Below are 15178 nucleotides of genomic sequence, written 5' to 3'. Positions count from 1 at the left end.
GGGTGCTGCTGAATATACCATCAAATGAGACCTAAAATTTAAAGCTGATGATAATTGTGAGAGATTTGCTGTGACATCTGCATTCAATAGACAATAGCTAGCACATAGCATATTCTAGGATTGCCTTTATGTCTCTGAATTTTGGATAGAACTGTTAAGTTGTATTTGGCCATGACTTTAGCTATTTCTATTCATCCATCTTTTTTAATGAAGATCTCATTCATCTGCCAAAAGGAAATTGGGGCCAAGGACACTTTCATTAATGGCTATTTGAGTGGCCAAATGTTAATGTGCATACTTTTTAAAAAAAAAAAAAAAAAGGGGTGGGGGGAGAGAGAGAGGCAAGTCTCTTCAACAATGTATCTTGTGGATCAGTATATGACTTCCTGGCTAAGCTTGAAATGTTCTTCCATTTGTAAATAAATGCAAGAGGAACTTTGGGAGATGAGATCAAGATATCTGGAGGCTCAAGATAATGAAATTCTTCTTTTCCTATTTTCCAATATCCTTTTTTTCTTTTGTTTGTACTTAGATGTATGGAAACAAGCTCATTTCTAGTACAATGAAATAAATTTACATGAACTTGATGTTTCATGGCTTCATCTCCTTCATGAACAGTATGCTCTCTTGTTGGTTCAGCTCTGGAGTGCAGTCAGATAAGGGTATCCTTAGTTCCTACACTCCACATGTTTTGTGAGAGATCCTCCACTTCAATCAGAAATGGACCTTGGTATATTATGAAAACACTGGGATGGTGGAACTACCTTCAAATTCAGTCACATGTGAAAATACTCCAATGTCCTGCATTCCAGGTTTTTGTTCTAAAGAACTAGCATGCTTCTGTGCATGGTTCAAACTGATAAAGAAAACAGGAGAACTTTCTATATGGGCCTATGGCATGGGTGCCAAGTACATGGAGACCCCATGGCCAAGGCCATGTTCTCCCTGCCCCCAGGAAGAGGGTAGCATGACCACCCATGCCTACTTGGGTGGAGTAGTCCTAAAATGGGTATATCAAGTCCTGGTCCTAGGCTACATGACTCCAGGACAGCATTTTGTCCCAGACACGTAGTATCATACAGGCATCCAAGTTTTCCATTCACCATGGGGAAAAATGCAGGAAATGGGTTTCCTTTTGCAAGCTGGCACAGTTTTAGCCTGCAAGGGGCTGCAGGATGCAAGGAGTGCCACATGCACGTGTGCATGCATGCACAAGAACATGGCCAGGAATTCAGTCCCAGCAGCAGTGAACAGCAGTTACCCCCCCCACCCCCCTTGCAGCTGCCTGCAGGTAAGTTTATGGAGGAAGGTGGAGGGAAGATTTGAGGAACCCATGGAGAAGGAGGGAGTGGGGCAGGGGCTGGGCCCCTTGCTGCCCAGCCAGGGTGGTGCCTGGGGCCATGATGGAGCAGGAGAGATCCATGGGAAGATCATCTGGGGGTGGTAGGAGCTAGCCCCCTGCTGCTGCATGCCTTCCCAGGGAAGAAGACACGGTGGGGGGGCACAGGCCCCCCCCCCCCCCAGATTTGTATGCAGGGTGGGGGCAGATGCAAGCTGTGCACTGCAGCCTTGAGGCTCCCTGGCCTGCTACCATCTAAAACTTTGTAACTATGGCCTGTGAGTTTGGGTGGGGTTTTTTGGTTTTTTTTTTTTCTGACTGAACTCCCTCACGCTCCTCAGTAACTTCAGGCAAGGTAACTAAGCTTTTTCTCTTGTTTATTAGATATGCTAAACTTGTTGCAACAAAAAGTCAAATTATACGGATTGTAGGAGCAGGCTGAAAAACAAATGTCATAAGCAACCTGTACTGTCGATGGGCAGTACATTGAGGGTAGAATTTTATCTGCAATTATTACCCTTTCAGGGTCACCAGCAGAACCTTACCTCATTTAAATGCATTAAGCTCTTGTGTAGGAAATCTGGCCCTCACTTAAAAGAGTAGTTTGTTGCATTTGATATCTCTTGGGCTGGGAAAATGCTGCTAGGAACCCTTAGTGGCTTTATCATTTTGTGAATCCAGTGACCAAAATTGCATGCTCGGCTGTTACCCCATGTCACAGACGTTGGGAATGAAGTTCTTCACCTAAATTATTTTGGAAATCTGACCCTTGGAGCCATCATTAGGCTTCCAAGTTAAAATACCATTAACACAAATGAGCACAGCTCTAAGAGAAGTGTGAACTTTGTTTTGTTTTGTTTTTGTTCTGGTAACTTCACATGCAGAAGAACTTGAACTACCCTTTTTAATGACAGATTGTGTCAAAGGCTTTCTCCATTGCTGCCTAGACTTCTATATCAAATGGATCCAAGGCTGGATCTGGGGCGGGAGAGTTGGGGTACCCCTCCCCTTCTATTCTGCTTCACCTGCACAATGAGGTCTCTGAGCTCCTGGCTGGTCAGTGCAGGCTCCTGCCTGTGCACAGAGCTCTCTGAGTTCATCAGCTGGTCAGTGTAGGCTTTTCTGTGTGACCTAGAGTCCAGAGGGGTAAGCACTGCAATTGTTTGTCCCCCCTTTTCCCCTGCCCCTGAACTTGGCACAGGAAAGGGGGAAGAAGAGGGCAAATTGTGTTAGGGCTTACTCCCTAGGTTTTGGAGCCTGAGCTGAATGGACTCATTGAATTTGAAAGCTCAATAAGCGTGTGCCACACAGCTGAATGGAGTGTGGCTGTACTGCTACATTGGTTTCCTGGATCTCATCCTAACTCTCAGATGTCTTTGCCTGAGCTAGGTATCTTGCTGTGGTTGTGCGTTAATAGTGCCCTTGAAGATGAGTTTTCTAGCTTATTTTGAATTGGGTCTGATGGTGGAGAATCTGTGCGACAGGCATGCACAAACTCTTAAACACATTTTTAAGTATTATTACCCTTGTGTGTTTGTTTTTTGCTTTTTGTTTTTTTTTTTAATATTGAATTGCTCACTAGGCTGCACACATTACTATTTTTTCCCCTATGCATTTTAAACATTTATTTTCTTGCACCTTTTGTGTCTCACAATAGATATGAAGTAGTCAAAAAAACCCAGTTAAACTAGATGCATTGTTCTACATTTTCAGCTTCAAGGCTCTGCTAAGTTGAATTCAGAGTGAACACTGCCACCATGTGGGAGAATGGAGTAATCAGGAAAATTTTAATGCAAAAGGGACTACTACTAAGCTGTATATCTTTCTAAATCCTATATGAAAGTTAGGAGAGAACTAATTTGGGCACTTGTTAAAATTTGCCTTTAGAAAAACCAGTGAATATATACACCAGACAAAGTTGAGGCTTCTTGGTGATAGTCAGAATTAGGGTGTACGTGTGTTCCTGTAAAACAGTGCATAACTCAAATTTGCGTAAAGGGAACCCACTTTACATTGTAACGAGTAGGGATATGGTCCAAAACCATGACTGTACTGTCCCCCAGGCCCACTTCTACCACTTTTTTACAAGGCAATTATGGTACTGTTGGCAAGAACAGGGTGATGGTGAATGTTACCACAGTCATGATGGTAACTACAGAAATGCATCACAGACAATGAGTGAGGAGCACAGATCCACACAGGAGACTATTTTGGTGTACATCATTCCCATTGTACACGACACAAAGGAGCTGACTGAGGGCTTCCATAACACTGATTGCATAAGAGTGAATTTATCTCGCATATAATGAATTTTTAGTATAAAAAGTGTCATCACCTAAGAGCAAATTTGCACATACAGAACCTGCATAAAGTGAGGGAAACTTGTATTTGTGTTAAGTACTGTGGCCAGTCAAATACCTTTTTCATTATTGACCACACAGAAGTACTTGTATCAGTTGTTCTTAGTAAGTGACAAGCAGAAAGAAGAAAAGAAACTTGGATGAAGCTGGGTTGTAATTCCTGATGTTCTTAAAGATTAGCTCCTATCCACCCATAGGGGAAAATATACAGGCTTGTCATCTTGGAATTTTAAGTTTTATCTGAACAACTTAAATAAATCCTTTCAGTTTATGGCAGTTGACATTTCTTCTTGGCTGTGATAACAACTGTTGGTATCCAATCCAGCTAAAGGGGACCAGGAAAAGAAGCATTTTTAGTAATTGAGTCAGAAAGACCAAGGCAAAGATCCAAATATCTGAATTGAAGAAAAAAGAATCCTGGCAATGTTTCTTGGGTGCGGGAGGCTGATTTCACTGCAGTGACCATCTAGATGCCTGAATCAGGAGGAACACTCATATCTGGGATACCTGCATACTCTTAAACAAATGCACAGAGATAAAGACTGATGGGGAGTACATTTCCACTTCCTGGTTTTATGGATTTGATGTACTTTGGTCCTAATCTTGACCTAAACAATAGGAACCCAATGGCTGATTAAGCTTACGAGTTTGGTGTATGGTTTCTAGATGATGATTGTAGAACAATGGTAACCATGGGTACCTATTCATGCGCGCCAGGGTGGGGGAGGAGGCATTTTAATTAGACCTGCAGTGTCTCGCGTATTCAGCATCCAGTGTTTCAAAATGGTAGCAGGGGCACTTTTAATTGAAGCTCGCTGCCATTTTGAAACAAGGGGCACTGAATACATGAGATGCTGGCACGTTCTGATTGGAACACCGCAGCATGATCAACTAATTGAGTCTGTTCCAACACATTTTAATTGGAACACATCGGCGCATGTGTAAAAATGCCCCATCATGTCAATGTTGACACAAAGCTGGAGGAACTAGTTCTCATGCTAATGGAAAACTGCTGCACAAGTGGAATCTTCTACTGGCCGGTCTGAATAGGTCAAAATGGCTACAGACCTCATAGACAAGGCCCTATCTATGCTACTTTCACAGTTGTCATGGGGACTGTTACAATACCAGTATTCTCCTAGTCTACTTTCTTTATACATCCTTGGTGGTGGAGGGGGGTGCACTTTAATTAAAGTGCTCACAACATTTCACATTCAGTTTCCTTGCACTTCAAAATGGCAGCAGGGTTGCTTTCAATAAAGTTAATTTGCTCTTTACTTAAAGCACCCCTGCCACCATTTTGAAGCATAGGGCTGCTGAATACATGACACGGATGCTGCATACTAACTAGCACACTCCAGTGGACCTGATTAATCAAGTCTGCTCTGATGTGCTGTAATTACAGTGCATCAGAGCAGATTCCCTGCATGTGTACAGGCATCCTTAGTTTTTAAATGCAGATTAAGAACAAATCTCATGGAAAAAATTTCCTAATTGTAAGAACAGTAAGCTAATGGAACAATCTGCCTAAAAAGTTGAGGAATCTCTTTCATCAGAGGCTTTCAAGGATGGGCTGGAGAAGCATATGGGATAGTTTAGGATGTGCACACAGGTTGGACTAGATGACCTTTGGGGGCCCATCCAGCCCTATGATTCTCTCCTATTTCTAAAATGTGGCTAAGACCATGTCTAGACTCTAAACTGTCAGAAGGTTGCAACTGTTCCTTTAAAGACACGAAGTGAGGGCAGTTTTCCCAAAGGTGATGAATCAAGCATGTTTAAGTTGGTATCTCACAGACTTCAAAAAATTTAATTGCAGTGTATTGCACAATGCTTCTATTTAGGAAAGGCAAACTAAATGGTAACTGGAATGTCTAATACCATTGGGCTGTTGATTGTATTTCTCTGTCTTTCCTTAATGAGTAGGGTTTACAATGAACTAATTTTTATGGAATTGAAACACTGACAGAACGTGGGCATACAAGGAGTTTATGCAACAAATAGGGAGAGCTTATTGACACAGGTGAAGGCAATGCCAGTAAGTAGAGAACTGAAAGAACGGACTGCAGGTCTAATGCTATTTTATACTAGCTACTTGACCTTGTTTGGCCACACAAAGAATAAACTAGAGGTCACCTGTACAAAAGTGCACACAGCAGGGGGCAATGTTGTACATGCTTCAGGGCGCTGACCATAACAAAACGTTACTTCTTTCAGCACCCTGAGAGAACTTGTCTTACAAGCGTTGCCACCTGGTATGTCTGAATGAATGCACACTTGGTGTGAGGATAGAGGGGAAAAAAGTTACCAATGAGTGACTGGTAGAGAGAAATTTAAAATGGGTAGTAAAGCATGAAGGAACTCCTGTTGATGAACTATAGACCATTAAAACCATGGAAAAATGAAGGACTAGGTTATGTGCTCCAAGGCTGAGGACAAGGTTAGAAGGTTAAGAAGTCAATAAAAGAAAAGATATCGGAAAAAATGAGGAGTGGATTCTCATGGGACTTGCTAATTTCTGTATTAATTATCTTAAGGGAGACATGGGAAAACTGCAGGCACAGCTATTAACATATGAAACTGGCAGAAATTCAGACTTTGTTACTTAAAAGGCATCTGTAACTGTGTGGCTGCTGCCTTTATCAGGACTGAATGAACCAATTGCAACTAAACTGCTAGCACAGGACAGCTCTTCCAAAAATTCAGAATGTGCTTCTCATCAACCCATGACCTTAGATGTCTGGCAACACCATGCTCATATCTGAGTTGGGGACAGATTTGTAAATTTCTTCTTCAACATGGAGGCAGAGATCCTCATTGTAAACTGTGCTTAATATTAATTTACAAATAATATTTACAGAAAAATATGTACATTAATTTACAAAGCTATTGTACTAATTCTTACCACCTCCCAAATTGAAGCCTGTGTTTGAATGACCAGGAAATGAACAGATGTGACAAACAAAACAAAAAACACCTGTGTAATCTTGCAATGCAAAGCTGCATTGTTCAAATCACTGGCAGCTGAGACCTCCGATTTAACTTTTAGAGATTTTCTTGGAAGTATCGCCTCTCTGGTTTCTGGGATGTCTTGGGCTGGAGCAGAGGGAGGGATTTTGTTTTTAAATTATTATGCAAGGAACTTAATCAGTATGGATGAGTTAATCCTGGAGTTGCATCATAAATGACAACTAAAGGTTTAAAAATAACTCTGTGAATTTTGCATGGCATCCTTATTGGAGGAGCTCAACATACCTTAATTCAGCTTCCACCTTCTGAGGTGAGTAGTTGCTGTTTTGTCTATTATCCCACTAAGGGAAAAAATAAGTTCCAAGTCCGAGGGATAGAATCAGATCTCGGTTGCACTGTTACAAATGTCGAGCGATTCAGTTTTAAAGTAACGAATTTCCTCTGAATTTACTCCAATGTAACTGAGTAAAATGTGGCCTTAAATCATTAAGATTAAAAACAAACTTTTGAGTTTGTGGACCTTAAATTGTACCTTTTTTTTTAAATACAAAAACAGTTAGAATGTGGATCCCTGGACATTTGCCCTGCAGAAAAAATAGTTTTTTGTAACATTTTGTGCACTAACAGTCACTGGGCTTCAGTAAAGTAAATCAGTTGTGGAGAACTGTCACAGACTGGCTGGGCACTGTGAGTATATCAATTTAGTTGCAGACTGAGCACTGCAACTTCATTAGCCACTGGGCTTTTTGGTTTGGAATGGAGGCGGTGAGGTTGGGAAGGAAAGCAATGACAAGTTTCACTTAGAATAAATTTTACTTATAATTTGCACATATGACAGTTAGTAGAAAGGTTAAGCTAATAAGCAGACAACATAACAATACAGATTAAAATTGACAGTGATAATAAAACAGACAAAGGAAAGAGTTCCCACTTGGTTAGCAACTTACTGATCATCTCTCAGTTAGATACACAGCAAGTTGATTCAGTGAAGTCGGATGTCTCTGAACTGGGCTGTCAGAGGGTGAACTGGAGGAAGGTCCCTCAGTCACGATCTGGTTCTCGCTCTCGCAGATCCGTGGGGGTATGGGACAGCAATGACTTTTTTCTGTGCCGTCTTTCCCTGAGGGTTACTTAGCGTGTGTGTTCTTTTATATTTTATTCATGTTAATTTTTTTAGTTATAGCTATTTATAGTGTTACTTTATAGCTGTTATCCTATAGGGTTAAAAAGTGTTAGAAATCATTATAATAAGTTGCTGCCCAAGCTTGGGTTTACCCAATAAACAAATCATACCACATCACTTTGGGGTCTGAGATTAACAAGTCTCCACCTAAGTTCAACTCACCATGTTAATTATACCTTTTAGTTTTTTTTTACTGATTTTAAGCAAAATTTTATAAATCGGCTACGTCTGCGGTTATAATGTTCAGGTCTGCTTTTTAAAGTTCATGCTGTCTGAAGATTAGTATAAAAAGCTACATATAAATCTTTTTCTAGACAGACAGGAAACTACTCCTATAAGCTACTTCAGATACCTTCAAAAAGCAGTTTTCTCCTGTTAAAGTTGCCCATTTAACCCTTCTGGTTCTAGCCATCACAGAGAACTAAATGTGAGAACTGAACAGAAATGATTAATATTGGGTAGTGACTGAAACAACCCAAAATTTGTAGTGTGAAGGGTGCATGAAAGGAGATTGAGTTGGTAATTAGCCTAAATATGTTCTTTGACTGCTGATTATTGACTGTCACAGACTTGACTGTTCTAAAAACAGAGAAGGTCTTTCTATTTAACGTGTTGGCACTCCCTAAAAGGAGAATATAATAAGACAGGCCAGAGATTAATTCTTGTTGTCCTATTCCTGAGTTTTTGGCAGGACAGATGTCCAAAACACCACAGTTAGTTGGTGAAAGAGGTTGTGATGGAACCCAGAAGAGTCCGTGTACTAGCAGAATTTTTTTTGGGGAGAGGAATCTTCATGGAAAAACCTTAGTGAAGCATATTTCATTGGTGCTCTGGGCTAGATTCAAAAGACTGCACCTCTTGGTAAACAAGCAAATATCAGCATCACTACAGATCAAAATCACTATCAGTTAGAACAGCTAGGGAAAAAAAGTAACCTTAGAGGAAACAAATACTAAATTCAGTATAAATACCAATAAAGGGCAAGTGTGGGCGGCTCTTCTTAGAAACATAGGCAGAACTATGCATAGCATCTTTCATATTAAAAGGCTTCCTCAGCATCAGTGGAATTAACAGTGAACTTTTGAAAAATCAAAGCATATCAACTGCAGACAACGTAATGTAACTCCTGTAGAAGTGGGTGCTCTGAGAGACAGTTTAACATCAGGTTAAAAATCTATGCAACTCTAGAAGGGTGCATGCTTGTTAAACCTTAAAGGGAAACCAAGAGTAACATTTAGAAAGGATGAAGGGAATTGCAGTTGCCAGAGCAAGCAAACCAAAAATATTCTTTTTATTTCAACACACAAAGCACTCTGGCCAAGTGATGCTTATGGATCCTCCCCCAAAGGGTTTAAATGCTAATTAAGTTTAACAGTTGCAAAGGCTTGCTTGGCTGCAAGCTGAGTGGGTGAGCTGTGCCTAACAACTTTGTAAGGAAGGCAGCAAAAAGTTTGCAGACAGTGCAATAGCTTTTTTAAATGGAGAATATGCTGTACACAATGCATGTTTTTCCTTGAGCATTTGAACTGTGACCAGAGCCCCCATTGCAAACCCTGGGCTCTGATTGGCTACTATAGTGCCAGAAAAAGCTGAGGGAGGAAAAATCGGAAGGGGAGAAGCCAAAGGAGAGCAACATCAGCCTGGAGAGAGGAGCAGAGACTCAGCCTCTCCTTTCCTTCCTCAGGCAAAGGGGAGCAGACATCACTGATTCCCCACCTGGGCCAGAGCTGTGCAATCAGCCACAGGTACCCAAGAAAAGAGTGAGGAGGGGTTGGTAAGCTGGCTGGGAGCTGGGAGAAGCTGCCTGGTCAGGGACCTGAAGAGGGGAAATCTTCTGTTTGAGCTGAAAAGGCTTGAACTGCAGGGACAGAGGCCTGTGGAAGGAATCCCCTATCTACATGTGAAGGTGCTGGGGGAGATTCACAGCCTGTTCCCTCTCTGGGCTGTCTGAATCCCAAATCTGCATGGGTCTGTGAAGGGACACTTAACCCCTAGTGTTTGCAGGACATATACTTTTCAGAAGGAAACTAAAGAAAAGAAGCCTATCACCTACAGTGGCTGATGGGAGACTTGTTTTTGCCGAGTTACCAAGAAAGACTAAGGAGTCCACTTTCACCAGAGCAGCAGAACCCTTGCCTCTGCCATCTAGTGGTGGTTCATAGTTAAAGTTGCCTTGTCATGTATTGTTATGGGAAGGAGATTGTGACCAGAGGGACATCAACCTGGGTTATGGGGGGGAAATTGTTTTAAAGAGTTATAACCAGGTGTATGTAATCTTTGAGGTTGTTTGATAGAAGTGGGACCACCCAGTGTGTTGGAATTATTCACCTAATGTTGCTGTTGTAAATTTTATTCAAATTGTTGGTTTTATTAACTATTGATTTTTATATATCTTTTATTAATCATTTCTTTTCTATATATAGTTGTATGCAATAAAGAAACCAATGCGTTTATTGGGTTTGGAGTACATTTTTGGGTGGTGAGGGTGAGGCACACACCCCTCCATGGGACACCTTAGTCAGCAGGCCCGCCTGAGGGGGTTCTCAGAGCAAGTGGCACCCTGAGAATCTGAAATCTGGCACATTGCCTAGTCTACCGTGCCAGCATGGGTTCATAGAAGTTTGGGTCAGAAGGGACCTCAGCAGATCGAGTCTGACCCCACATATAATAACCATGTGTGGACTCCAGGCTTATGGACCTCTCTGGTTTGATGGGGAGCCCCCAGGGGGGCTGGGGGAGTGGGCAGCCTATGGCCCTCTTCCCCTCCCTCCTGCAGCCCCCCCCCCCCCCCCCCACTTACTGGCACTGGAGCCTGGGTCTACCTCCCTGCAGCGTACTTCAGAACCAGGGTGAGGGCCAACCATAGAGATGCTCTGGCTGCTACCAGAGGGTCTCTGTGGAGGAACCACCCTCCGGTCACCTCAGTGCATGGTCTGAGACAGTGCCCTGCTCTACTTTTTTTTTCCACTGTTTTCTTTTTTTGGATATCCTTTTCTCTTTTCCACACGTGCCTCTTGGAGCATCTCAAAAGGCTTTGAGATGGTGCAAAACACATGTGCGCTCTTGTCTGGACACACCCTGAGAGTTTTTCAATAGTAAACAAAAAAGAGTGATTTTTTGCTGAGGGTTGGACTAGATGACTAGGATTAGGAGTCAGCTTGCCAGACTGTTGGCTTAAATCTGACTGGCAGGAGCAGATGCTGTCAGTACAAACAATAGAATACTGGTTGTAATACAACCATCCAACTAGACATTACCACATCCCAGACAGACAAATCCCTTCTCAAGCCTTGTTCCACACATACACGTGCACTCTCTATATTTAAAAAAAAAAAACAATACACAAAACCTAGAAATAAGAGTGATACTGCGAACAAATGATTTGAGGAGACTGACACTCATCTTGCTTGCTATGGAATTTGAAGTCTGTATTCCTCAAAATGTTTGTGCAAGGATACTTTTTCTTACTGAAGAGAGCATTATGTGCAAGTTTCATAGTTTCATAGTAGCTAGAGTTGGAAGGGACCTAGGTAGATCATCTAGTCTGACCCCCTGCCTTGGCAGGAAAGAGCACCGGGGTCAGATGACCCCGGCAAGGTGCTCATCTAACTTCCTTTTAAAAATCCCCAGGCTAGGAGCCTGCACCACTTCCCCTGGAAGCTGGTTCCAGGCCCTAGCCGCCCTGACTGTGAAGTAGCGCCTCCTAATATCTAATCTAAACCTACCCTCTGCCAGCTTGTGCCCATTATTCCTGGTCACTCCTGGCAGCACACGGGGGAACAGGGACTCCCCCAATACCTGCTGATCCCCCCTGACCAGTTTGTAGCAGGCCACAAGGTCCCCCCTTAACCTTCTCTTGTGGAGGCTAAACAGGTTCAGGTCCCATAGCCTCTCCTCATAAGGCCTGCCCTGCTGACCCCTGATCATACGAGTGGCCCTCCTCTGGACTCTTCCCATATCGTCCACGTCCCTCTTGAAGTGTGGCGCCCAGAACTGGACGCAGTACTCCAGCTGCGGCCTGACCAGTGCCGCATAGAGGGGGAGGATCACCTCCCTGGACCTGCTTGAGGTGCATCTGTGGATGCATGACAGGGTACGGTTGGCCTTCTTGACTGCCTCCCCACACTGCTGGCCCATGTTCATCATGGAGTCAATGACGACTCCAAGATCCTTTTCCGTCTCCGTGCTGGCAAGAGGGGAGTTCCCCAACCTGTAAGTGTGGTGCCAGTTCTTCCTCCCTTGCACTTATCAGTGTTAAACCCCATCCTATTCTCATCCGCCCACCGTTGCAACCTGTCAAGGTCAGCTTGTAGCCTATTGCACCCTTCTAGTGCACCCACATCCCCCCACATCTTAGTGTCATCAGCAAACTTGAACAGGGTGCTTTCTACCCCCTCATCCAAGTCACTGATGAAGATGTTGAACAGTGCGGGCCCGAGGACCGAGCCCTGCGGAACCCCACTGCCCACGTCCTTCCAGGTCGAGAAGAACCCATCCACTACCACCCTCTGGGTGCGGCCTTCCAACCAGTTGGCGACCCATTTGACCGTGTGGGCATCGACACCACAGTCTCCCAGCTTTTTGATGAGGACAGGGTGAGAGACAGTGTCGAAAGCCTTCCGGAAGTCCAGAAAGACTACATCCACAGCAACCCCTGTGTCTAATGATTTGGTGACCTGATCGTAAAAAGCCACCAGGTTGGTCTGACAAGACCTGCCACTGATGAACCCATGTTGGTTGCCCCTGAGCATGCATTCCCCCGCAAGGCCCTCCTGGATGTGTGCCAGGATAATTTTTTCAAAGAGCTTACCCGGGATTGAGGTAAGACTAACTGGCCTGTAATTTTCCGGGTCCTCTTTTTTTCCCTTTTTGAAGATAGGGACCACATTGGCCCTCTTCCAGTCCTCCGGCACCTCACCAGAGCACCACGAGTGCTCATAGAACCGTGCCAGGGGTCCCGCAATGACCTCGGCCAGTTCCTGTAGAACCCTAGGGTGAAGATCGTCCGGACCAGCGGACTTGAACACGTCCAGCCGCTCCAAGTTATTATTGGCAGAAGTATTTGTGTGACCATCCTGACAGCTGTGTGGGTCAGAGGTATCATATCAGATAGCAGAAACAATACTATGTGATTTCTGTGACTTGTGACAAAATGAATTATGAAGAGTGAATGCCCTATGTAATCATTGTCATGAAGTTGTTGTTCATTTGCAAGCCAGAGCCACAATGTAGTAATCCAGGCCTGTCCAACTAGTGGCTCATTGAATGCATACAACCTGTAAGGAGCCAGCATGTGACCCATGGGCCACAAGTGTTTCACAAGTGGTTAACATATAACTCATGGGCCTTTGCAGCTGCCGCCTCCTACCATTCAATGGTGTGGAAGGACTAGAGGGGTGGGACCTTGCACATTGCTGGCATAGTCAGTGGTGGTTGTAGGGAAGAGCAGGCTAGAGATCACTTGGAAAAAAAAGTTTTCATATCAGCAGGAGATGTAACATTCATCTTAGATTACGATGGGCAAAATATGGTCCACAGGCCAGATCTGGCCTACCATGTGATTCTGTTTGACCCATGACAGGTCTCTTGGCCATGCCTAGCCCAGGCACAAAGGGCAACCCAGGCCCATGGTGTGCGCGTCCAGTCCTGTGGCTCCTAGGTGCGGAGGTGCCACCTGGCATAGAGCACAGCCTGTCCTATCCCTGCATGTGGCTCTCAGGCAAGCTGGGAGCTGTAATCCATGGGGCATGGGCAGCACAGCAGCCAGACTTGGCTTCCGAGTTGACTCTGAAGTGGCAGTTCACTCTGTGTTTACACTTCTGGATGCTACTGCTAGTGTTTCTGCTGCCAAACCAGGCCCCACTGCCCCAGCACCCTGGTCTGTCCACCCCACTCCTACTGCCGGGGGTGCTGGACAGAGCCGGTGGGGTCTCCAAGGAGACCGGCCTGGGACCCCCATGGGCAGGGCACACTCAGCCAGGTAGATGGGATGTGGCCACAGGTAGGCATCTGAAGCAAGACGGGCATGCAGGGCCATGACTGCATGGGGAAAGGACCCAGGGAACAGCTGTGATCCGCTCCCTGCCCATCGCTGCAAGAGACACTGGTTCTTTGTCCTGTGCTTTCACGGACACGTGGGGAGTGGGTTCCAGCTCGGCCTCAGCCCCACACTGTCACCCCAGTCGCCACCCTACATTTTCAGCCCTGGCCCTGCCCACCCTCCTGTTCCTAGAAGCTGCTCCCCACCCGCTGGTGGCCCCATCTCATCTGCCCAGGTGAGTGCACCCTGCCCATGGGGTTCTTGGACTGGTCTCCATGGAGGCCCCACCCGCCAGGTCCCTCCAGCACCCCTGGTGGTGGGTGCGGAGTGGACAGGCCCAGGGCTGGATGGGATCAATTAGCAACTTTCTTACTCCCCTGCTGTACCAGGTGGTATAAACAGCTGTGATGAGAGGGCTGAGGCTGGGTCATCCCTCCCTGCCCTCAGGTCCTCAACAGCACACCAAAACTCCTGAAGTGGCCCTTCAGCCCAAGTAACTGCCCACCCCTGGTTTAGATGTTTACTTCTGAGACTTCTGATGAAGCTTCACTTACTTACATATTTGTGGGTGGACTCTAGCCCAGCGTTACTGTTGCTTCACACTCATTCAATAGAGCGTTTTGCTCTAAAAAATTGTTCAGTGGAATATGGCCAATTTAAAGTCTGGCTTAAAACACTCGTAATCAGCCCTCCTTTCTGTTCTGTTGAAAAGCCAAATATCCATATTTCAGTGGAAATAGTAACAGGCTCTCTGCCCCACCATTCTAGCATATTATGCAGCATAGTAATCATTACTTACCCCAGCTCAGGGTTCACTGTTGTGATGTAGTTGTAACATCTCCCAAGAACAACTTCTTGCAGATTTTTAGTGGTCCCTCTGCCCTTCCATTGCGGCAGGGTTGAGCTGATGTCCTCCTTTCCTGGTGTCAGGATAGCAGCCAACACAATAACAACAACAAGTGACACTAGCAGCACCAGGACACCTACTAAAAGGACCGTCCGGTGCCAAGTTCTGAAGGAGCTGTTTTGGGAAAGCATTGTAAGTGAAGTTTGTGAAGAACAGCCGCAACTGCTCTCCCAGGCCTGACTGAAAAGTAGCCTTTGAATATGTCACAATGCGCCTCCCCCTTCTCTCTCACCCTGCCTTCACATGCTTACTCTGGGAAGGCTAACAGTGACCTGCTGCTCAATGGGCTGCGTTGCTAAGTGGAGCAAGCATTGTTCAGGCTGAAAGGCTCCACCTGAAATGTAATGGCGCAAAGCAGCTGGAGTACAAAATGTAGCAC

The 15178-nt window shown here is 44.8% G+C and overlaps 1 protein-coding gene across 1 annotated transcript in view; it reads right to left on the bottom strand.

The window, feature by feature from the left end:
- LOC149870126 (ADP-ribosyl cyclase/cyclic ADP-ribose hydrolase 1-like) overlaps positions 1–14968 on the bottom strand; it is a 45212-nt gene extending 30244 nt beyond the window's left edge. The window contains exon 1 of the mRNA XM_090034496.1: positions 14692–14968. Coding sequence (XP_089890622.1) covers positions 14692–14930 — 239 coding nt within the window. The 5' untranslated portion in view covers positions 14931–14968. The remainder of the gene's footprint in view (positions 1–14691) is intronic.
- Positions 14969–15178: the final 210 nt, after the last annotated feature.

This window comes from Crocodylus siamensis, chromosome 2 (assembly GCF_052110815.1).
Source record: "Crocodylus siamensis isolate JL-2025a chromosome 2, ASM5211081v1, whole genome shotgun sequence".
In the NCBI taxonomy this organism is placed as follows: Eukaryota; Metazoa; Chordata; order Crocodylia; family Crocodylidae; genus Crocodylus; species Crocodylus siamensis.
This window is presented reverse-complemented; position numbering and strand designations above follow the sequence as displayed.